Source organism: Peromyscus californicus, unplaced genomic scaffold (assembly GCF_007827085.1).
Source record: "Peromyscus californicus insignis strain IS unplaced genomic scaffold, ASM782708v3 Scaffold_4__1_contigs__length_199733344, whole genome shotgun sequence".
Taxonomy (NCBI): domain Eukaryota; kingdom Metazoa; phylum Chordata; class Mammalia; order Rodentia; family Cricetidae; genus Peromyscus; species Peromyscus californicus.
In genome coordinates, this window is record NW_026294562.1 from 114925539 (window position 1) to 114948795 (window position 23257).

Sequence of the window (23257 nt, forward strand, 5' to 3'; positions counted from 1 at the left end):
AGTTGAATATACATGTAGAAGTGAAATACCTGATAATATGGTGGCGTCCAACATGGTGGCAAGAGTTTCCACCTAAAAACTGAGAAAAAATATTCTAAAACAGAGCTAAAACAGTTCCTAATTGTCTCTCTCAAATGAGCGGCAGCTGCCGGTTTGAGCTACTGGCGGGTTCCTATCGTGCGTGCTCCACCGTATGGCAGGAATGAGGCCTCTGCAAGTGGCACATTAAGCTGCGTGGTGGATTTAGACTTTGCTAGTACAAAACAACAAAAAAAGAGGTTTCTGGGCTACACGCTGCTGGGATAAAAAGCATAGACCCATGATAGCTCCGAGAGCTGGTGGTAAACTACCACCGCCATGTTGGGAAGCTGAGGTGGGCGGAGTCAGCAGCCACAGCTGCTGCAGTTTAAAGCAATAGATTCACAATAAGACAGATTCAGATGTAATAGTTTACAATGTGTGTAAAATATACGTAGGCTTAAAAGAGACAAAAAAGGTGATATATACAGTTATAGAAACAAATACATAGTTTTAAAAAATAAAGTCTTTAAAGAAAAAGTAAAAGTTATATGAAAACTAAGCCACGTAAAGATGAATATTACACAGAGAATCTGGATTGTGTTGTCTTTGAGATTTTTAACTGCAGAAAAACATTTGATCATAAAAGATGTTGAGTTAAACCAATATGTATATTTTAAAGATACCTTGACTTCAAAATTTGGATATAAGGATATGTTGCTTTGGAAAAGAGTCTCTACTTTTGTTCCCACAGAAAGCCAGAGGCTATGGATTTGTTCCAGATTAAGATACATCAAGTTTGACCAGCCAAGACCCCCTGAAAGGTCTCTGATGACACCATGGCCCAGATGATTCAACATCCAGAATGGTTTCAAGGCAATTGGCTCAGATGATACAGCCTCACGGACTACTCCATGATCCTAAAATTTTCTTTGTGTCCCCATAAGATACAGCGCCCCCCTCCAGCAGGAAGTAGTAAGAGAAGCTACGCCCAAATTCCCAAATTATATGTAATTTTACTTTGTTAAGGTTAAAACCTTCCTTTTTGAAAAAAAAAAAAAAAGGGGGGGAAGTGCTGTGGGATGTTCTGTATGGCAAATGTGTTGCTGATTAGTCAATAAATAAAACACTGATTGGCCATTGGCTAGGCAGGAAGTGTAAGCGGGACAAGGAGGAGAATAAAGCTGGGAAGTGGAAGGCTGAGTCAGAGAGACACTGCCAGCCGCCATGATGACAAACAGCATGTGAAGTTGCCGGTAAGCCACGAGCCATGTGGCAAGGTATAGATTAATGGAAATGGATTAATTTAAGCTGTAAGAACAGTTAGCAAGAAGCCTGCCACGGCCATACAGTTTGTAACCAATATAAGTCACTGTGTTTACTTGGTCGGGTTTGAGCGGCTGTGAAATTGACAGGTGAGAGAGGTTTGTCCTGACTGTGGGCCAGGCAGGAAAACTCTAGCTACAATATGGTAAATATATTTAATGAAAATATTTTATAGTGAAATTTGTCAGAGTATATCCTATTCTTCATGAGTCTAGTCATTTAGGGTAAATACTATAAAATGTGTAGAGGCCAAAGTATGGCTGCCCGAGAAGTACAGTGTGACTAAGGAAGATAATAGAGAAAAGATATGCCTGCTTTTGAAGGTGGTAGAAATATTATCTGTGCATGAAAAAAAAAATCAATGCACAATGAAAACTATTGTATAGAGATTGTATGAGAAATTTGCATATGTGAATCAGATCTCCATGTAACTATTAAAAGGAATGAGAAAACACATTATCATCTCTTGTACAGTCTAAAATATATAAAATAATTAAACCACATGGGATCATTTGTCATAGTCCTTTGCTTAGTCCCATTATTTGCTCCAACAGTTTCCCTGATTCTCTACAGCTCCATGATTGGGACTTCATCAGCTCCTTTTATTTGCACTGAGAATATAGATTACATGGCTGTCTTCACATTCCATTGCTATCCCTTTGGGAGAGAAAGTAGTATAGTATTCATAATTATTTTCATGGGCCAAACAGAGTCTGGAACATAGTAGAAAGATTAATATGTCATACGGACTAATATTTTAAAACATTTGCACTAAGATAGTTAAATAATTTTAATAAGGAGACATAGAAGAAAATTTAATTTAAAAGTATCAGTCCTATGAAATGACAACTTAAGATTGTTTTTGTTTGAAATAGCACCAGCCTAACACTTCCAAACACACATGGCCTCTTAATTTTTTCACAAAGATATTTGTAAAGACTTGGATAACAACAAATTGTGCACTATCTTCTAAAGTAGACACTAACATTCAAAAAGCCAAAGAAAGATACCATATGAGTCACAGAACTGGGTAAAATAAATAGCATTGTAAAGAAGTACCTGAACAGATTTATAGTCACGAGTTGCCTTTTGACATGAATATTTATGTACATATTAAAGTAGTTATAGAGATGACTTCACTCCTTCCATTACTCCGGGATTGTCTTTGGAGGCACGCCATTCTTTCAAAACAGAAAAATGGACTCTCTGTGAGTAGCCATATCTTTGTGGCTGTCTTAGAGATGAAAGTTTTTCTTTCCATGACTAAACCCAAATTTGAACGTCTACACAATGTATTGCAATCACAAGCAAATATTAAAGGTATTGTTGGTACTTGTTTATGTGTATCATCCAAATGTAACTGGGTCAGTGTTTGGACAATCCTTCAGATACACTAACATATCAGAACTTAAGAATTTAGATCAATTTAAAAAGATTATCTATTAAATTTAGTATTGAAGAGAAAATCAAGAGAACATTTAATTGAAGGCTTCAAGATAATCTTATTGTGTTTATAATGTTATCATTCACTGTTTTTCTTTTCTTGAAAATTAAGCTTAATTATACAACTTTCCCTCTTCCTTGCTGTCCTCCAGCCCCTCTCATTTACTCTCCTCTCCTGTTGCTCCAAGAAGAAAAAACAATTTAAAAAAAAAAAAACAAAACAAACAAAAAACTAAAAAAAACGGACTAAATAAATGGCTCATCAGTTGGGAGCACTTGTTACTCTTACAGAGGATCCAGCTTGGACTCCTACCAACCACACTGCAGTTCACAACTGTCTGCAACTCCAGTTCTGGGCATCCATTTCCCTTTTCTTGCTTCTTCAACCATTGCACACATATGGTGCACACAGAGACAAACAGGCAAATTCACTCATAAATGAAATTTAAACGAGACAAAATATTACTAACTTTGTTCATATCTGGAAAACCTAATCTTAATGGCAGCAGACATTTTCTTTCAGGCTTTGGTGAAAGAATGAGACATAACTACTTCTAGCTGGGCCACTCAGTGTCCATCAACCAGGATACCCACTTACCATCCTTTCTTTGCCTTTTCTTTTTCGTCTTACAAGCTGCTCAACATTCAGTGGTTTTACTCATACTTGAACTTGAATAACTGAAACCGTTAATGGGAAATGTAAATACCTGAAAGGATCTCTCAGAGGCTGTAACTTCAGTCGTGAGAGATCTAGAAGTGTTGTTTCATTATTTTTTTTATTTCAGAAATTTTTTTATTCATTTTACATAGCAACCACAGATTCCCCTCTCATCCCTCCTCCTGCTCCCCCTCCCCAGCCTCCTCTCATCCCTCCTCCCGCTCCTCCTCTTCTCTCCAAACCATCCCCTATCCCCTACTCCAAAAGGTTAAGCCCTACCATGGGGAATCAGGAAAGCCTGGTACTTTCAGTGTAGGCAGGACCAAGCCCCTCCTCCCTGCATCAAGTCTCAGCAATGCGTCCCCACCAGAGGTAACGGGCTCGGAAAAGCCAGGTCATACACGGGAATAGAACCTAATCCTACTGCCAGGGGCCCCTCAAACAGATGTTTACTAGGGATGCTCAGATTTCTTGAAGAAGATTCTTTGCTCCCTAAAGGGAAAAGAAAAGAAGCAAGCAAGGAAGAAGGGAAGTGGGGAGGGATGAAGGAGGAAGAAAGAAAGGAAGGAAGGAGGTACAGAGAGAGGAAGAGAGAGGGAGGGAGGAGGAGGGAGGAAAGGAAAGGGAGAGAGGGAAGGAGGGAGGGGAGTGGGAGGGAGGGAGGGATGAACGAAGGAAGGAAGTCTGCTAGAAAGCCAGAAACTAAGTTTGAGCTGAAGGTTGCGATCTTGGGCTCATCTTGTCATGTGAAGAACTTTCTATAACCTCTCTGATGGGTTATAATATCCACATCCTTAACTTTGCTTTGTGTCACTCAATGCATGAACTGAAAGAATAAGTTCTTGTGCTTCTGGAGTCAGATTCTAAAATCAAATCCCATCTTTAAGAGAGGTTCAGATATATATTGTTTTTAGTTTTCTTCCAAACTGACTTTTAGAGCTCTTTCCTTTAAACACCCTTTCTCATTCATGAGCTATTCAAAATATCTGTGGTTTCTAGTGAGGTCTTCCAGCCTGAGATTCTGCATGGTCTCCACTGTTGCTGGAACTAGCCATTCCTGTGCCCTCTGCCAGATCCATAGAGTCACCTGTCTTTTTAGTTATGTTCTTGGGAATGTATTGGTTTAAGGAGTCCCTTTATTATTGTGTTGAATTTTAGTAGGAAATTAAGTTAAATTTACTTCAACTAAATTCCAATAATAGATTTTCCAATAATAATTTTTCTACTTACTATGATAAATCTTGCTTTCATTTATTATTTTTAATTTCTTCTCTAATTCCTTTACCTAAAATTAATTGATGTTTTTAACACTGTATTCACAAATATTATTTTCTATTGCTTTCTATATTGTACTTGTTTGGTTTCATTCTGAAGGAAAGTAAATTGGACTCATAAAATTACTCATGTGGTATTTCCTAGTTTTATTATTCGTAACAGATCAAAATATAAGGTATGTACTCCTGTATATTTTGACATATATATATATATGTATATATATATACATATATATATATATATATATACCAATTTCATTGTTTTTCAGATAATCATGGATTCTGTTTCTTGTGAGTCCATTTTTTGCAAATTATATTTCCCTTGTATGCATATTTATAAGATTTTATTTCTAAATGTAATCTTTGATAGAATTCTTTCTACACTTTCATTTAATACCCTTATTTTTATGATTGTGTTTCACCCACTTAAAAGGAAAAAAAGAATTGATATTCTTTTATTTTATGTGTATGAGTATTTTGCCTCCATGTATGAATGCACATCATGCCGAAAGAGTCCAGAAGAGGGCATCAGAACCCCTGAAACTAGAGTTATAGGTGGTTGTCAACCATCACATGAGTACTTGGAACTGAATCAGGGTCCCCTGCAAGAGGAGCAGATTCTCTTTACTACTTAGTCATCTTTCTAGCCTCTGTTCCTGTGACTTTAACCTTTCCCATCTTTAGATCTCAAGTTTGGGTCAATGAGTAGATGCATAGACTTTCATAAAATTACTAGCTCTCTAGTAAATTAATTAGTTCTTACCTCTATAAGTGATAGTGCTTTTATTCTTAACACTTTCAGCTTTAAGTCAAGTTTGTGGTATGTATTATTGTGTTTCACTTCATTGTTAAAACAATAAAGTTAGCATCAATCATTATTGCCTTGTAGCCAATGAATTCAGTTTCCTGTATCCTTTATTGACATTTTTAAACTATGCAATTAAATCACCCATAACAGTGTAGTTTCCTATAAGATTTTCATGGCCGTAAAAAAGTGTGAAAACAGACTAGACACAAAACTACATGTGAAACATGCCACTCTGATTCTGCATGGGATTTTTAACAGATAAGACTTAGAATTGAAGAAAGCCCACTGGGCTCACTAGTGTGAAACTGCAGCTGGCTTTTTGTTAACAGTTTGACTGTGGTATCATTGGTATACCATAAAGACAGCACATCATTGACTATGTAATTTACTCCTGTCACTATTGCAAAAATTAAATTGTAAACACCTGATATGATACTTATCATCTCCCCAGTACCACTTGTGGTCAATTTTGTCCATTTCTCTCATCTCTTCTTTACCCTCTTTATCCTTTCTCTTGCTCTCTTCCTATTTTCTCCTTCTTTCCTGCTCCCCCTCCTTCCTTTTCCCTTTCAGTATGGGAAAGAACAACTTTCTCAATGTATAATATTGCAATGAGAACTTATGTATGGTTCAGCAATCCTGTTATTGCGTTATAGTCAAAGAAAACTGAAACCATGCTTTTTAAGGGAGAAGGGTTTAATTTTGCTTACACTTTGAGGACACAGTCCATTGTGGTGAGATAGCCATGGGGACTGGAGCTTGAGACAGCTAATGCTATCTTGTTCGAAGTCAGGAAGCCGAAAGAGATGAAGGCTATGTTCGTTTCCCTTTTATTTTTGTTTTCTGTCCAGGACCCCAGCCTGTAGGATTATGCCAACTGTCTTCAGGATGCAGCTTCCTCTTTAAGTTAAACTTGTGCAGGCAGACACCTCTCCAGAGGTCTGTTTCCATGGTGATTCTCAGGACCTTTAAGTTGGAATAGACGATTAAGTAACACAATGCTACCCCTTGTCCTTAATATTCAAACACATTACTTTAAATCATCATATTCCACCCTTGGTCCTTAACATCTAATTTTCTCTAATAACAAAAAAAATTCTCTCAGTCTACCTCTACTACTTAACTAACTTAACTCTAAAAGGTCCTATATTTTTAACACTGTCACCACTATTCAAATCCAAAGGCCCAAGTCTCTTCAGCATCCTAAGGCAGTCTCATAACTGTGAGCCCTTGTAAAAATCAAAACATATTTAATACTCCCAATATACGGTGAAAAAAAATACTCTCACCCCAAATTGAGAAATGAGACATAGGAAGAAGTGATGCAACCAATACAAGAGTAAAAGCCAGTAAATACAAGTCCTGCAGCTCCGTATCTGGCACATTGGACACATGTTGCAACATCTGAGATAGTAAGGGCTTGGTTCCCCTTGCCACTCCATCACTGACACTTGTAGCACATGCATTGTCTCTCATGATCTAGCTGAACTCTATGAATGTAGCTTTCCCTGGTGAAATTTCTGTGGTTCCAGAGTACCCAACATCTCATGGGATTCCTTTACAACTTAGAATGCCTTTCACACGTTCATACAGCATCCTGTCCTCTCAGGGCCTCTTTGTAGAAATGTTGATATTGCTACACATTACCTGGCTTCTTCAGCTCTCTAGAAACTTGGATCATTAACTCATGAAAAAACAATTCCAAATGAATGATGCTGCCAAGTTCTGCTGTCATTTGGCCCTGTTGGACCAAAGCTGACATAGTCTTTATTTTTCTAGATAATGTTGAAAATGCTATTTTAAAGAGAAATCTATCCTTTCATGTTTTCAGTGATAACCAAGAATTGGTAACATGAAAGGTCCAAGCAGATGCCATAACAGGCTGTTCAGTCTTCTCTCAGAGATCAGGCCTCAATTTCAGTTTCCTGAGACTTGAGCAAGCACTTTCTGGGAGGGCCAGGAACAAAAGACATAGTCCTTGCAGTAGCTCCCTTTCTGCATGTACTCTGACTGCTCAAGGTTCAGCCAGATGTTTACTGTCTGGGACCCCTCACCAACTTAGAGTTATGTGCATGAGTCAAGGACAGAGCCTAGACCACTGAGCCAGTCCCCACAGTCAGTACGTGCTAGGCCAGCCAGCCCCCAAGGCAGCTCAAGGATAAAGCCTGGGACTTGTGCCAGACTGCCCCCAAAATGATAATTGTAATCCCCAACCAGTAAATTCAAAGGTTACATACCCTCACCCAATTAAAAGAGAACAGAGACCTTCAAAAATAAAAATAAACCAATCCAAGTTGCACCTGTGCCAAACCCCCTATTTTCACCCTTTTTGTAGGTAGTCTCATTATTCTTTTCATTATTTCTTTGGTTATACAAAAGTTAGTTTGACATGTCATCACCTCACTGCTGATCTATAAATCTAAAAATAAATAAAATTTATTCAGTAGTTGATGAGACATCTGTACTTTTGTGTTATTGTTCTCAATACCCAAGATGTAAATGAAACCATTATTCATGAACAAGTGATTAAAAGAAAGTCTGACTGATATACACACAAGAAAATTCTATTTAGCCATCAAAATAAGGAAAAGAAGTCATTGCAACAACTTGAATGAATTTAGAGGAAATTGTGCTTAGTAGAGAAGTGAGGCACAGAAAGACAACTATTGCATGACTTACTTAACAACTGGAATCTAAAATATTCTTGATCTTATAAAAGAAGAGAATAAAATGTTGTTCACTGAGTTTGAATGGTGGTGTGTTGAGGAGATTTTAGTCAAAGAATAAAATATTTTAGTTGTACTGGAGAAATAAGTTCAAAGGTATTATTGCACAATATTATGATTACTTTCGGTATATTTTATTTTTGAAAAAAGTGCTAAGAGAGTGGACATAAAGTTTGTTTGATTTTTTTATTTGTTTTTTATTTGTATTTATTTTTGAGAATTTTGTACATGTGTTCCATGGAATATGATCATATCCACCCCTCATTTGCTGTCTTCAACTTCCTCTATATCTCTCCAACACATCAATCTCCCAAATCCATATCGTTTGGGCAGAGATACCCTACCAAATTCAGTTAGTGCTGTCTATTGTGCCTAGATATGGGGTCATCCATTCAAGCATGGAAAATCTTTTAATGACAATATCCTCAATAGATAATGATTCTCCCCCACTCTACCCCCAGAAATTATCCACTACCACTAGAGTCTCAGTGAGGAATACAGCCTGGAGATCTTTTACATCATCTATGCCAAGAATTTGGCTGGCTTGATCTTGTGTAGGTCTTTTGTACATAATAACAGCCAGTGTGAATTTATGATTGCCATAGCCAAGTTACATCCAGAAAATAGCATCTCATAGCATTCTTCCCCAACCTCCATGCATTAGTTACTTGTCTCATCCTACCACAAAAAAAGTAATTCCCTGAGCTTTGGTGTATATATGACATGGAACATATAGATGTCTGTGGTGATATTTCATTTGTGCTGAAATGTGGTGATATTTTATTTGTGCTTTAATAAATAAAGCTTGCCTTGAGATCAGGGGGGAAAGGCCAGCCATTTTAAGTGAACAAAGAAGTCAGGCAGCAGTAGCACATGCTTTTAATCCTATCCCTTAGCAGGCAGGATCTCTGTGTGTTCAAAGCCACACTAGGGAAGAAAGCCTAGTATCTTTAATCCTAGTACCAACCATAGAGACCTGGAGGTCTATATAGACAGGCAATGATGAGGAAGTGATGTGGCTGGGCTTAGAGCCAATGAGAAGACAGGACGGCAAGGCAATAAAGGCATGAGTAGACAGGAATTAGCTCACATTTGGAAACTGCAAAGATGATGAGGTAAGATTGGCTGGTGACTTTCCCTATTTCCCTGATTTAAGGCTTTTACCCCTATATTTGGCTCTGTGTTTTTTATTTAATAAGACCAACTAGAATTTCATCTACAGATGTCACATTTTGGGCTGAGCACTCAATATGTTTTTTTCTCAGCATTTTGACCAGCAAGGTATCTCTTCATGACTGTGATCTACTACAAAATAAAATGCCAACCAATGTTTGCTTAGACCTCTGAAGTGATGTTCAGTAACAAGAATTAGGATTTAATAATGTATAATCACACTGTGTCTCTGAAACGATCTCTCTTAATATTCAATCTCAGATTTTCACCTAAAGCAATCATGTTCAATTGTTAATATGAACCATAAAACCTAAACATCATGAACTATAAAGTACATGATCTTTAACCCATCTGTAGCTATTCACACTATTATTTTTCCCATTGCTCTTGTCCTCTGTTTCAAATTCAACCAATTACTTTAAATCCTGGCACAATGTTGTAATCTCTTACTTTTTTTTTATTCCCTATACTTGCAACATTTTCTCCCTTTTTTGCCTTCATCTACTTATACTATTCTTACTCATACTTAAGAATGTCTCTACAAGCAGTTTTTCTTAACAATCTTGTCTCTTAGGCCCATTTATACAGGGTATGAGTTATGTCTCTACAAAGCACCAATATTTCCCTGAGTATAAATCCAAACATGCAGACTTGGTGATAAACCAGAGGTGTCTTGTTGCACTAGTAAATATTTATTTAGACCCTTTAGTTGCTATTCCATATAACTTCACACTTTCTGATCCTCATTTATTTTTTGAAATTCAAGATTGAAAAAAAATAATTAGTGGAGGTTATTTAAAAAAAATAATGACGTTATAGAACAAGTGGCATTTGTATTGAGTATCATTTTTTAGGTCCCCAAACTCACTCTGTCCTTCTCTGAACTGTTTTGTGTCTCTTGATCTTGACTGTCAATACTACATTAATCGAATCCTTCGTCCTCTGACTTGAGTTTGTCTTTCTTCACAGCTAGATCAGGGGTAGAAGGAGAGCAAAGCCAAAAGTCCCCATTCCTCTCTGCCACATTGGCAGAAAGTTGCTTGCACCCTTCTCTAAGGTCATGGTTCCTGCCAGCTGACTCTGTGGAGACAGTGATGTCTGTGTTCCAGCACTTGTTCTCTGGCCATTCTTTTCATGCACCACATTATCCTCTGTCCATTTCCTTAAACCCCACCCCCAACATTGTAAATAGCTTCTTTCTTAAACTCTGTTCAAAGAATCAGTTTGAGTGTGTCAGCTGCTTCCTCCTAGGGTCCTGACTGATACCACAATATTAACAATATGTATCTAATACACTGTCCTGATATTGCACCACCACTTTTTTACTCCCTAGACAGACTGTGAACTTCTACAAAGCCAGGATGTGGCTTGTTTTACCCTGTCATCCTCTGCCGTCATACTCACTGCTCAGTAAAAATAAAGCACAAAACACGCATTTCTTTAATCTGCTGAATGAAAAAGGAACTTATACTATTCTGACTCCTTAAAAAGTAGATGGTATTTTGAATTTTTCTTAAGCTTTGAGCACAATAATTCAGGAAGGGTAGTATGAATGAGCACCTGCAGTAAGGATGTGAATTTGTTCAGAAGAAAATAAGATGATTAAATAGAATGTTTCAGGGAAAATTAAACTTGTAAGCAAGTCTTCAAGGTAAATATCATCTAAAATCAGCTTAGAATAGATATGATGAGCTGAGATTCTCAGGGCCCATCGACAGTTATTATTTGGGGAATGTGTTCATAAACTTAGCTTTGTTTGGGAATCTGTATACAGTGAGTACTTAGAAAGAAGGAAAAAGTACTGTATAGATTATTCAGGCAAACATTTTATTCCAAATCTTATTGTCATAGAACATTTTTGGAATATCTGTTTGGAGAGGAATTGGTTGTGTTATTATCACTGAGATTCATATCTTTCTTATTCATATAAGAGCTTTTTTTTTATTACTGTGATTTGTAACATTATCTGATGTCGGACATTATAATCTCTCCTCCAACTCAGACATCACTGAGGGCCATGAGGCAACAAGAGTTATTCAGGGAAAGATGTTGTATTTCCAGTAGCCAATAAGAAATCATAAATGACACAGAATCTGCCAGCTCTCATTTTAGACCAAGTGGTGAGTGACTCTTCTCCCTCCTAAAGAGTACTGTCTCTAGGACCTAGGCTCCAGGACACAACCAGTCCAACATGGTATGTACTCATTCATAAATGGATACTAGATGTAAAACAAAGGATAACCAGACTACATCTCACAACTCCAGAGAAGCTAGCTAACAAGGATGACCCAAGGGATGCATGGATCACCCTGGGAAGGGGAAATAGATGAGATCTCCATGAGTAAACTGAGCATGAGGGCTGGACAATGGAAGGTAGGGGATGAGGTTAAGAACATAAGGGAACAGGATGGTCAAGCTGGAACAGAGATGGAGTGGGAGAGCAATGAAAGAGATACCAAGATAAAGGGAGACATCATGGAGATAGAGAGAAACCTGGTGCTATGGAAGTTTCCAAGCATCCACAAGAATGACCCCAGCTTAGATTACTAGCAATAGTGGAGGGGGTGCCAGTAACCAGATCTGTGAATATCCTAACTGACATCATAGAGCCTTTCTCCAGTAACTGATAGAAGCAAATGCAGAGATCCACAGCCAAACACCAGGCAAGCTCCAGGATTCCAATCGAAGAGAGAGAAGAGGGATTCTATGAGCAAGGGGCATCAAGATCATGATGGGGAAACCTACAGAGACAATCAAGCTGAACTAGTGGGAACTCATGAAATTTAGACCAACACCTGTGGAGCCTCCATGGGACTGGACTAGGCCCTCTGTATAGCAAGACAATTTTGTAGCTTGATCTGCTTAAGGGGCCCCCTGGCAGTAGGATCAGGATCCATCCCTGGTGTATGAGCTGGCTTTTTGGATCCCACTATTTATGGTGGGACATGTTGCACAGCCTTGGGGAAGGGGGAGGGGCTTGAACCTGCCTCTATTAAATGTACGAGCCTCTGCTGACTCTCTGACTCCCCTTGGGAGGGTTTACCTTCTTGTAGGAAGGAAGAGAGAGTGGATGTGGCAGGGGGGAAAGCTTGCAGGGAGGTGATGAGGGAAGAGGGGGATCTATGTTTGGAAAGTAAAATGAATTAAAACATTTCTTAATTAAAAAAAGAAGTCATAGATTATGATGAATGTATGAATTTGTTAAGTGATAAGGATAGTGAGGCTGGTGAGGCGGCTCCACAGCTAAAAGTTCTTGTTGTCTAGCTTGATGCCTTAAGTTCAGGCCCTGGGATCCTTATGGTAAAAAGAAAAAAACTGACTTCTGCAAGTTGCCCTCTGTCCTCCACACACGTGCAATGGCTTCAACACATACATGTGTGCACACACAAATGCAAAATAAATAAAAAATGTAATATAATAAGAATTTTTCAAAAACAAGGATGAAGAGAATGTTCAGGGACCCATGGTGCTGACTTGACCTAGCTGCCTTGAGAGGTATGCATCTTAAGTTTTTCGGGTTAGACTCTGTGACTCCAGGGCACAATGAGTCTTCCAGTTCCTGAGAGACTGATGCACTCCCTCAGACTGAAAAGAGCTCAGGCTGTTTTATGTTTCTCTGGATGTTCAGTTCCCTTAACAGTCAAGGAAGCATAAAGGCTTGACAGAACAGTTGACTTGGTCTTAAACATTAATCTTGTGTACACTGTGTGACTTGCAAACTGCACTGAATCCTGGCAACTATGACTGTACTGATCCTGGCAATGACCATTATAATCTGTTTCTGATAAAGGTACAAAAAGACTGGTTGATCTCAATAAAATTGTCACAGCCTCAGCTGTTCTGTGACCCCTCCAACCTGGGCTAATTTCATTCCTCCAGGCCATATCAGGGGACTTTGCCAGATAAGTAAGTGCAGGCACTGACAAGAATGAAATTCATGAAGGTATTTCATTTTCTTAAGCTACGAAAATAGGTTATTTTTTAACAATCTGCAGAAGTGGACAAAACAAATATAATCACTTACATTTTCCAGATTTAGAAAGTTACAATTGTACTGGTTATTTGCTGAAAGTCACACACAACAGAACAGCACCCAAAACAATTTGAACTAACTTAAGAACTACCAAGATAAATATTCTAAGCTGTTGTGGCGCACCTTCAGCACTCAGGAGGCAGAGTCAAGCAGACCTCTGTGAGTTTCAGGTCAGCTTGTCTACAGAGTGAGTTCCAGGACAGCCAGGGCTACACAGAGAAGCCCTGCCTGGAAAATCCCAAATCCAAAAGCAAAACAAACAAACAAAAAAAACCCCAAATAGCCACATTTTATCATATGTCCATTTTCTGAAGTCAACCTTCTTGTCTCTCTTTCTTCCTTCATTTCTTCTTTCCTTCTTTAATTCCTTTCTCTCTTTCTTTCTTTCTCTTTTTCTCTCTTTCTTTCTTTCTTTCTTTCTTTCTTTCTTTCTTTCCTTCCTTCCTTCCTTCCTTTCCCTTCATTTCTTTTCCTAGAATTTATCAAGTCCAAAAGTAAAGCAGAGCACAACTCTAGAAATTATCCTGGTCAGGTAGGCAAGGAGAATATTGGTTTTCACTTTGACTGTATGAGCCCACTGCCAGTGTGTTTTGGGCTCCTGTAGAAGATTTTCTAGGATAATATAATGACTTCAAAACAGAAGAAAAACCCAACCCTGTCTTACTTTGGGAAGACATCCATTAATTTTCCAGTACAAGGAACAAAACTCAGTTATATTAGTTTTAACATTTTTGTTATACCCTTGTTAGCAGTAAAATGTTGATGAACATTCCAATTAAAGTTTGAGATGAAAAGGAGATAAAAAGGTTTCCAGGGCCCTTTTTTAAATAGAGAAAAAATGTAGAAGAGGGAAAATGTCAAAGAGGCCCTCCCACACATCTTTCACTCAAATAATAATAATAATAATAATAATAATAAGAAGAAGAAGAAGAAGAAGAAGAAGAAGAAGAAGAAGAAGAAGAAGAAGAAGAATGTGTAAACCAGAGCAATGTAGTGTGGGGCATCATGTTTTGAGCTTAAATAAGAGCATTGTTATATTGTTAAACAATGATAACACTGAAATTTATGTATCATCTCTCTTAGGATCTACACAGCTTACTAGTATTGAGGGGAAACTTGCTTTCTGCTGGACAGCTTTTATAGACTGGAAAGTTCAATATAGGCTGCAATGAGAGAAAAGGCATCGATGGGGTTACACAGCCAACAACCCTTTGAACTACAGGACCAACCTGCCAGGCAAAATATGCTCCCTGGTACAACAGTGGCACACTGATATAGGAGAAATCAAGTACTTTCTGCTTGATTTGAGAACTGGTCCATAAGAGGTAATTTGTGCTTTTTACTGTGAACCCAGTTAAAAACCCATAACTGAGAAGGACTTGGGCCTTAAGGGGGATCTACTATTCTTGGTCAGTTCAATTCATATAAAATAAAGCTGTCTTTTAAATCTTAGGTTTGTGTCCCAAGATGTATGCTACTCTTATTCTCAATCAGAGAACCCTTAAATTGTCAAAGAAAAAAATTAATAAAAGATTTTTAAAGTTTCTTTACCCTCCAAATGTTTTACATTTAGGTCTGAGTGTCTATTATCTAGCTTTCTCGTAAGTCTTGAGAGGTTTTGGTGGCTTATTGCAGCCATCCCACAATTCTACATCTCTTTACTTTGTCCTAGTTATTTTCTCTACGATGTGTCTTAAGTTGCAACTTTTGTTCTTGTAATGTAATTTTACTTTTTGGTACTTATTGCAATTAAATCGCTATCAATCCATGGAGTCAGCTCAATGATCAAAGGAATTTATTTGGGGATTAACTCACAAAACAGAAATAAGGGATTGTAGCAAGGTCCTGGAAGAGTGAGGCAGGTTCTTTCTTCTCTGGTGAGCTCTGCCCTGATTCATCCCAGCATCCAAAATCCATAAGGTAGAGAAGAGAGGGGGCATATGTGCATCCCAGGTCTTCAAGGTACCTGGTGGCCACACCCCAGAGCCAGGTGCCTCAAGGTCATAGGCAGATGTAACAGCTACAGCTACCTCACTATGGGCAGTGCTTCAGGGCATGGCTCAAACAGCTACCCACTACAAGTACTGCTATTGAAATATATAATAACCACCCACGTAATTATAATGTGTGCCTTAAGCAGGCAAGAGAATTTGTGCACGTGGTAGCATCAAGCATGCAATCAAGAATTTGATACATAGAAAATTAATGATCAGTGCCTTCTGGCTAATGTATAGATAGCTCAACTAAGACATACAAGATCTAATTCATTTGGCTTTGTGGTGATCACATTTTTCCTAATCCTCCAATAGCCCATGAAGGTAAAAATTTAATGAAACTTCATGTATAGCACAGCTGAGATAATTCACAACAGACTACCTTCAAACTGAAACAAGAAGTGATGTATATTCATGTTTTTCTAGATATTAACTCAGAACATAGTAAAATACTCAAAGATGGCCTTCAAAACAGTTACAAAAACATTTTGTTCAAGGCCAAGTATGAAAGAGAAACATGAATACAATGAAATAAAATTGGCAAATAAAACTGTTATCATTGTGAAAGATAATACAATAAAAATAAAATATTTAGCTATTTGTAGTTACACAGAAAGATATGACTTCCACAACTTACTATTAACTTGCTCTTAAACACTAATTAACATCAACTGTCTTGAAAACAGTGAGATATAGTATGTACCATACAGGGTTACTCTGAGTATTGAAATTTTAAAATTTTGTACATCCTTGCCCAAAGAAGTTATCAATTTTCTCAGTAGTATTGTATAAAATGATTGTTGATTAAAATTTAGGTAAATACTAGCCCATTTCCTCTCCTGTTTAGGCTTCTGTGGGGGAACGTCTATGACAGTCTCCTGTTCTCTCTACCTGTCTGTCTCTGTCTCTCTCTCTTGTCCCTGCTCCAAGACTGTCCTTAAGTGCTCCCCCTCCAATAAATCTTTTGCATGAAATCTGTTGTGTGGTGTGATTTCTGTGGCATTCTTTGGCTCCAATCCGCCAAGGTACTCCTGCCACAGAACCTTAACAAACATCCCACAGCCTACAGTTCTGCACAGGTCCTCCTGCAGCAATGCCTTTGAATATTATTGGGTGGATAGAAATCATGCAAATGAATAAGGAAGAATTCGTTTTGAGAAGGAGAAAGGGAATGAGCTAATCCCTGAGTCCTGAGAAAGCATGACATGTCAGTGCAATTGCAAAATCTCCTTGTCTTAGAGAGCAATATTTTAATTGGAGACAGAACAAGAGAGATTGCTGGGCAGAGAAGGGACTAATTATAGTATTTAAGTATATCTCATAAAATACTTATCATCTAGCATTGTGCCTTGAAAAAGGCTTTCCAGTAATGAGAATTCAGTAATGATGAACATCACAAGCACCCAGCTTCAGTCATTAATAAAAACACTGAATGTGCATGAAATAATTAAATGTATGTCAGAACTTATATCATGTGTCTGGCATGTATTAGGTCATTTAAAGTGATGAAGAACCTCATGACAGAATTGGGTATACTAAGGTTGTGATAAACGGAACTGTTTAAACAAATCCTAATTATATTCTTACTCTCTTTCCCAATTTTTAGGCCTAAAAATTAGGAACTAAAAAAATCTTAACTAAAAATTTAGAATGTCTGACCAGAACATCAAATTCAGGGTCAACTATTTGTTCAACATTTTGCCACCTGAAATCTATAAGATTTTAGGAACTGTAGGCGCTCTATATTTATGGAATGAATTAGTGTGTCTAACCCCTAACTACAGAGAATTAATCACTGTAAACTTTTCCCTTTATCTGAATCTATGCATACAAGTATGTACAACTATAATGATCATTAACATATGTATTAGGAACTGCTAGATGGCTTAGGATACAAAGGCTCTTGATGTCAGTCCTGAAGAGTTCAATCCCCAGGATCCAAGAAATGACTCTCACAAGTTTTCTTCTGATTACCACTGAGTATCTGGCACATATTGGTTCATGTACACACACACACACACACACACACACACACACACACACACACACACATGCCCAAACTAGTTGTAATTAAAAAAATACATATCATACCCAATAAAAATTCATTTCATTGTAAAAAAAATAGTATCATGTGGAATCATTAGTAAATGAGAGACAATGATAAAATGAGAAAGACAGTCATTTCTGAAATATAAAAAAGTCATCTTCTGCAGTATAACGTCTATAAGAAACAATTCTTGAAAATAACAAAACATACAATTTTGCTAGAAAATTACATGATAGAATAGTCCAACATCACTTTAAGTCAATGATCTATTCTAAAACAAAAGAAAAAAAAAAAGGAAAACCAGAAACTACAGTACTCAGGTATTTTAGAAGGAGTGCTGTCTTACTTTGGTTTCTTGTTGTGATTTTAAAAAAAATACTGTAACAAAAGCAACTTAGAGAAGAAAAGTTTATCCTGGCTGACAGTTCAAGAGTACAGCGTATCCATCATGGCGGGGAAGTCAAAGCAGTGTGAGATTGAAGCACCTATCCCACATCTACAATTAGAAAGTACAGAGGAAGGAATGCATCCATACTCATGCTCAGCTTGCTTTCTCTAGTTAATAAAGTCCAGAATTCCATGTCCAGGGAATGGTCCCATCCACAATTAATATGAGTCTCCCCACACCAATCAGCATAATCAAGCTAATGCTCACAGGCATGCCCAGAGGGCTATCATCCAAGTAATTCTAAATTCCATCAAGTTGACAAAACCACCACAAATAGCAAACAAAACATGACTGGAGACTTTCTTAATAAGAGCCAGGGAGACTGGGGCATGTCTGTAACTTAGCACTAGGGAGGTAGAGGCAAGAAGTTCAGGAATTCAAGGCCAGGTTGGCAACATAGCTGGTTGGAGACAAGCCTGAGCATTTTTCATCTCCAAAATCATCACTTTGGTCCAAGTAACATCATATATACCCTTATTTACTTCATCACTCACCTGATAGTTATTTCTCTTCTCACTCTAATTCTCTCCTATCTCATCTCGGGGGCTTGTATATGAAAATGTTTTCCATTCCCATGGGATTACATTCAAACTGCTTCAACCCTTTTGCATGTCCGTGTGGATACCTTACATTTCATCTCTACTACTTTGTGGCTACAGGCACCTTAACAGTCCTCAGAAGTCTTGAGAGTGTTATGACACTTCCACTCAAAGCTTTAATTCAAGAACTCCTATAAAAGTTTAGTCTCCTGTTACTCTCCTCTTACTTCTAGGACTCTATCAGATGTCTCCTGAAATATGTTTTCTCCCAGAAAGCTTCCCTCAACTCTATTAAAAATGAATAGACCCACCTACATTTTTCCTTATGGAAATTATTTTATGGAAACTTCAAAAAGTTATTTAATTAAAAAAATACTTAAATATACAAAGCTATAAATATCAGAATTAAACTGAGATATTTTTAAAAAAAGACTTTCTTGACTCTTGAGAAAACTGTCCTATTATACTTGTTACAATATTCCAGTCGTCTCTTTACCAAATGTCCTAGAAATAATCAATAAGTACTTGCTGTGTATTTGATAAGTTCCCAGCTCTAGCTAATGTAATATTGCATTAAGTCTGTCTTTGTGTATACAATAGTCAACCAGGATGGATAGGGCATTATCAAATTCTGTAACTTGAAGATACCTGCAGAATGTACATTTAGAGACAAGGAAAAACTTGTGCAAATGGATTTTGATATACAGAAACCAGTACTGGCAATAGGAGTACTATAAAAGTAAGCTAGAGGAGACAGTGGACTACATTGAAGAGGAACAAAGCGAAAGTGTTAATTTAAGGGACTCAAACCCTTTGAAGGAAATACAGACAGCAAACTTCATTTTAGTCAATCTTCTAAGCAAGCTCTACAAATTTTCAAAATAGACTTGGGAAAGCAAATGTAAAGTCCTTAGAAAGCATGGTGGGGACTTTCTAAGCAATTTTGTTGAGATGCCTGATAGCGCAACAAGTGAAAGAAAAAAGTTGTTAATTAAACAGAAGAAGCTGAATTCCACCTGCAACTAAATGGGAAAGAATTAGAAAAGGCCACATGTGGCTACAAGTAATACACAACAAAAACTCCCCAGGGTAAAGGAGTCCTGTGTTAATCTCTTTTTGGCTCTAACAGAAGAAAAGCAAAAAAGGACTAAACCTCCTGAATGAGATCCTGTGAAAGCTTCCAGAGCTCAGCGGGAGACAGTCTCCATGGAAACTTCCCTTTCCCTACACCCACACACTGCTCCTTCTACCTGCAAAGGCTGTCCTGAATCTCAAGAGAATACTATGGAGGAGTCAACACTTCTGAAGTACTGAGATAAACCCTGGGGAGAGGCGAAGAAGCAGAGCAGACTGACATTCCAGCATCATCAGGAAAGTGGTGGTTTTCTCTAGATCTCCTCAGCTCCAGCGTTCAGACAAAATGGTTTCCTGAGAACTGCACTTCCTTCCCTTTGCTCCCTTAATTCAGAGGACCGCCCAGCTTTTAGTGTGATGTAGCACTGGGAAGGGATCCTCAGAGGGACATGTGTCACTTGACCATCCTCTTTCTTCTTCAGCTCATGTAATAGTGCTCGCTATTTAGTTCAAAACATCCAGTCAGTCCATTGCTAACTTCCAGAGGTTATGGGTGAAAGAATAAAATGGAGAGAGAGAAAAAGAGTGTGTGTGTGTGTGTGTGTGTGTGTGTGTGTGTGTGTGTGTGTGTGTGTTTGAACTAGAAAACTTCCCATATTGAAGCAATTCACCAAAGTAACAAAGTAAGCTACATTTGTAATAGTCAGAAAATGCGTCAAGATAATTAAGGAAAAGTCAGAGGCAAGTATTTTAGTCTGATTATTTTTATAAAATAATAAACTCAGCAGTAGATAAAAGCGTTAATCTATGAGTTCTGAAGAAAAATCTCTTTGCAAAGTGAGTTCTATGAATGTTGTTATCTACTTACTGTCCCTGAAAACAACAGCCTTGTGTTCACAATCCAGATGTTTCTTGATTTTATTCACAGGAGACAATTTAGTCTTGATATGATTTCCATTTGCAAATTCCACTCATTGTTAATTTTGTATCAATTAGAATAAAATACCTTCCTTTGACTTAAATCTACCTCATTGTAGGCTCTGTGCAAACTCCAAGGAAAAGTTAGTCATGTGCTTTCCAGAAGATCAAAGCTTAGGATAAAGACTGAGAGCATTTGATGTAAGAAGGGGGAGTGGTCATATAGGTCTTAGTCAAGACATGTGATAGTCACTGTAGGAGTTGCTGAAAAAAGAAGTCTGTGTCTTTCGTTAACCCATTTAAGCAGATCGTGTACCATCTAAAGGGGAAAATGTTCCTGGCTATTTTGTATTGCCTTCTGTGGAGATTCCAGATCTCTTCTGGCCACTTCCCTCGAGCCTGTGCCTCCTCGGAGAACTTGATGGCAAAAGAGTGCTGTCCTCCATGGACGGGTGATGGGAGTCCCTGCGGCCAGCTTTCAGGCAGAGGTTCCTGCCAAGACATCCTTCTGTCCAATGCACCGTCTGGACCTCAATTCCCCTTCAAAGGGGTGGATGATCGTGAGTCCTGGCCCTCTGTGTTTTATAATAGAACCTGTCAGTGCTCTGGCAACTTCATGGGATTCAACTGCGGCAACTGTAAGTTTGGATTTGGGGGCCCCAACTGCACGGAGAAACGACTCTTAATTAGAAGAAATATCTATGATTTGAGTGTGGCAGAAAAGAATAAGTTCTTTGCTTACCTAACTTTAGCGAAACATACTATCAGCCCAGTCTATGTCATCCCCACAGCCACATATGGTCAAATGAACAATGGGTCAACACCCATGTTTAATGATATCAACATCTATGACCTCTTTGTATGGATGCATTACTATGTGTCAAGAGACACCCTGCTTGGAGGTTCTGAAATCTGGAGGGATGTTGATTTTGCCCACGAAGCACCAGGTTTTCTGCCTTGGCACCGACTTTTCTTGCTACTGTGGGAACAAGAAATACAGGAGCTAACAGGGGATGAGAACTTCACCATTCCATACTGGGATTGGCGGGATGCAGAAAACTGTGACATTTGTACAGATGAGTACTTGGGAGGTCGCCACCCTGAAAACCCTAATCTACTCAGCCCAGCATCCTTCTTCTCCTCCTGGCAGGTAAGGTGCACTTCACATGCAGAGTCAGAGAGGAATGGTACCTCAGCAGCCACATCTTCATGCAGGTCTCTGTGAACACCTCTGCTGATGTCTCAGTGTAGAAAATGTGCCTAACTAAAAGATTCTTATGCTTCTTGACTTTTTATTTTTTTAGAACACTTCAAAATCACAATTAATGATTATTCATCTAATATCTAGTAGTTTAATTAGATTTCTAATCTGCTCTGAACAAAGAATGCTTGGTTCGCCACTGTATTGCTAGCACCTAGGATGGTATCTGGCATAAACAGTAGCTCAGAGTTATTTAGGAATGGATGAGTAACCAAATTATCTTAGTCCATGATTCTGAATAAAAAAATTTAATATTACCAATAAAACTAGTAGGATATACTACTTAAAAATAAAAATTCCTGGTCCTAACCTGAACCAATTAACTAGAATCTTCAAGGGAGAGTGCTGGCATAATTTACTAAGTATCAATGATGACCTTTATTACATGAATGCTTGACAAACACTATTGGATACAAAATCTTCAGTTTTAATTTAAAAAGAAACTAAAAGCTGTTGAGTATTTAGAATATGTGAATCTCTATTGAAAGTATTTATATACATTACCTGATTTAATATGAACCTATCCTCCTTTTAAAGCCATAAGATATACATAATTTGTTAAAATTGTATAACAGAACTGTTTGTAAATAGCAAAGATGGTATTTGTTCATGGGTACAATGGCTGTCTGACTAACCCCTTCATTTTCAGGGACAAGACTGACCTTTTGAAAGGATCCAGCTCTTCTAAGCTTTTTCATTAGGATGAAGAAGAAATTAGCCTTCTTCCTACTTTACAAATGTTAGAAATAAAGTTAAGAGATAGCTAGTTTGAGATTAGATTCTCATTTCTCCTATTGTTTTTCTTCACTCAGCATTAGAGGCAAAAGGTAAGAAAGAAATGTTAAAGTGTTTTTCTTTAAATAAACATAAGTGTGAGAGATTTTCTTTTACTTATCTTCTAAAATTTCCTATTACACCTATTCTGACTACCAATTCAAACACTATGAAAAGAACACTGCACAGGCTGCCCCACAATTGAGAATTTTGAAATACAAATTCACTTTATCCCTGATGCTCACACACTTCCAAAATGGAGCCCCTTAAAGTGCCATTGTAAAAGACAGCTGCTGGGCTGGAGAGATGGCTCAGAGGTTAAGAGCACTGGCTGTTCTTCCAGGGGTCCTGAGTTCAATTCCCAGCAACCACATGGTGGCTCACAACCATCTGTAATGAGATCAGGCGTACACGCAGGCAGAACATTGCATACATAATAAATAAATAAATGTTTAAAAAAAAAAAAAAGACAGCTGCTAATTCTTGGTGTCAATGATGCCAACTGTTTACTAAACTAATGAGTACTTTATATGGAGGGACGTAGCTGGAAAATTTGATTGCTGTACATTTTCAACTATTCTACCATAATCAATGAGCTTCAAACCCCTCATCTAGCTTTATACTCCTCTGGCTACTGCTTTAAATCATGTCAGTCTTTGATGTGGGAGTCTTAGATATACAATACTTTGATTTACTACATAGCCTCACTTGATGCAGAAAGGCTGAAGGATCATCTAAGTTAT

The 23257-nt window shown here is 37.9% G+C and overlaps 1 protein-coding gene and 1 long non-coding RNA gene across 2 annotated transcripts in view; one reads left to right on the plus strand and one right to left on the minus strand.

Moving 5' to 3' along the window:
- Positions 1-23257, minus strand: part of LOC128095272 (uncharacterized) — a 36802-nt gene that overhangs the window by 10544 nt on the left and 3001 nt on the right. Inside the window, exon 2 of the long non-coding RNA XR_008213199.1 lies at positions 6238-6493. This is a non-coding gene — a long non-coding RNA (uncharacterized LOC128095272). The remainder of the gene's footprint in view (positions 1-6237; positions 6494-23257) is intronic.
- Positions 19746-23257, plus strand: part of Tyr (tyrosinase) — a 69039-nt gene continuing 65527 nt past the window's right edge. Inside the window, exon 1 of the mRNA XM_052763006.1 lies at positions 19746-21629. Within this exon, the coding sequence (XP_052618966.1) occupies positions 20811-21629 (819 nt within the window). The 5' untranslated portion in view covers positions 19746-20810. The remainder of the gene's footprint in view (positions 21630-23257) is intronic.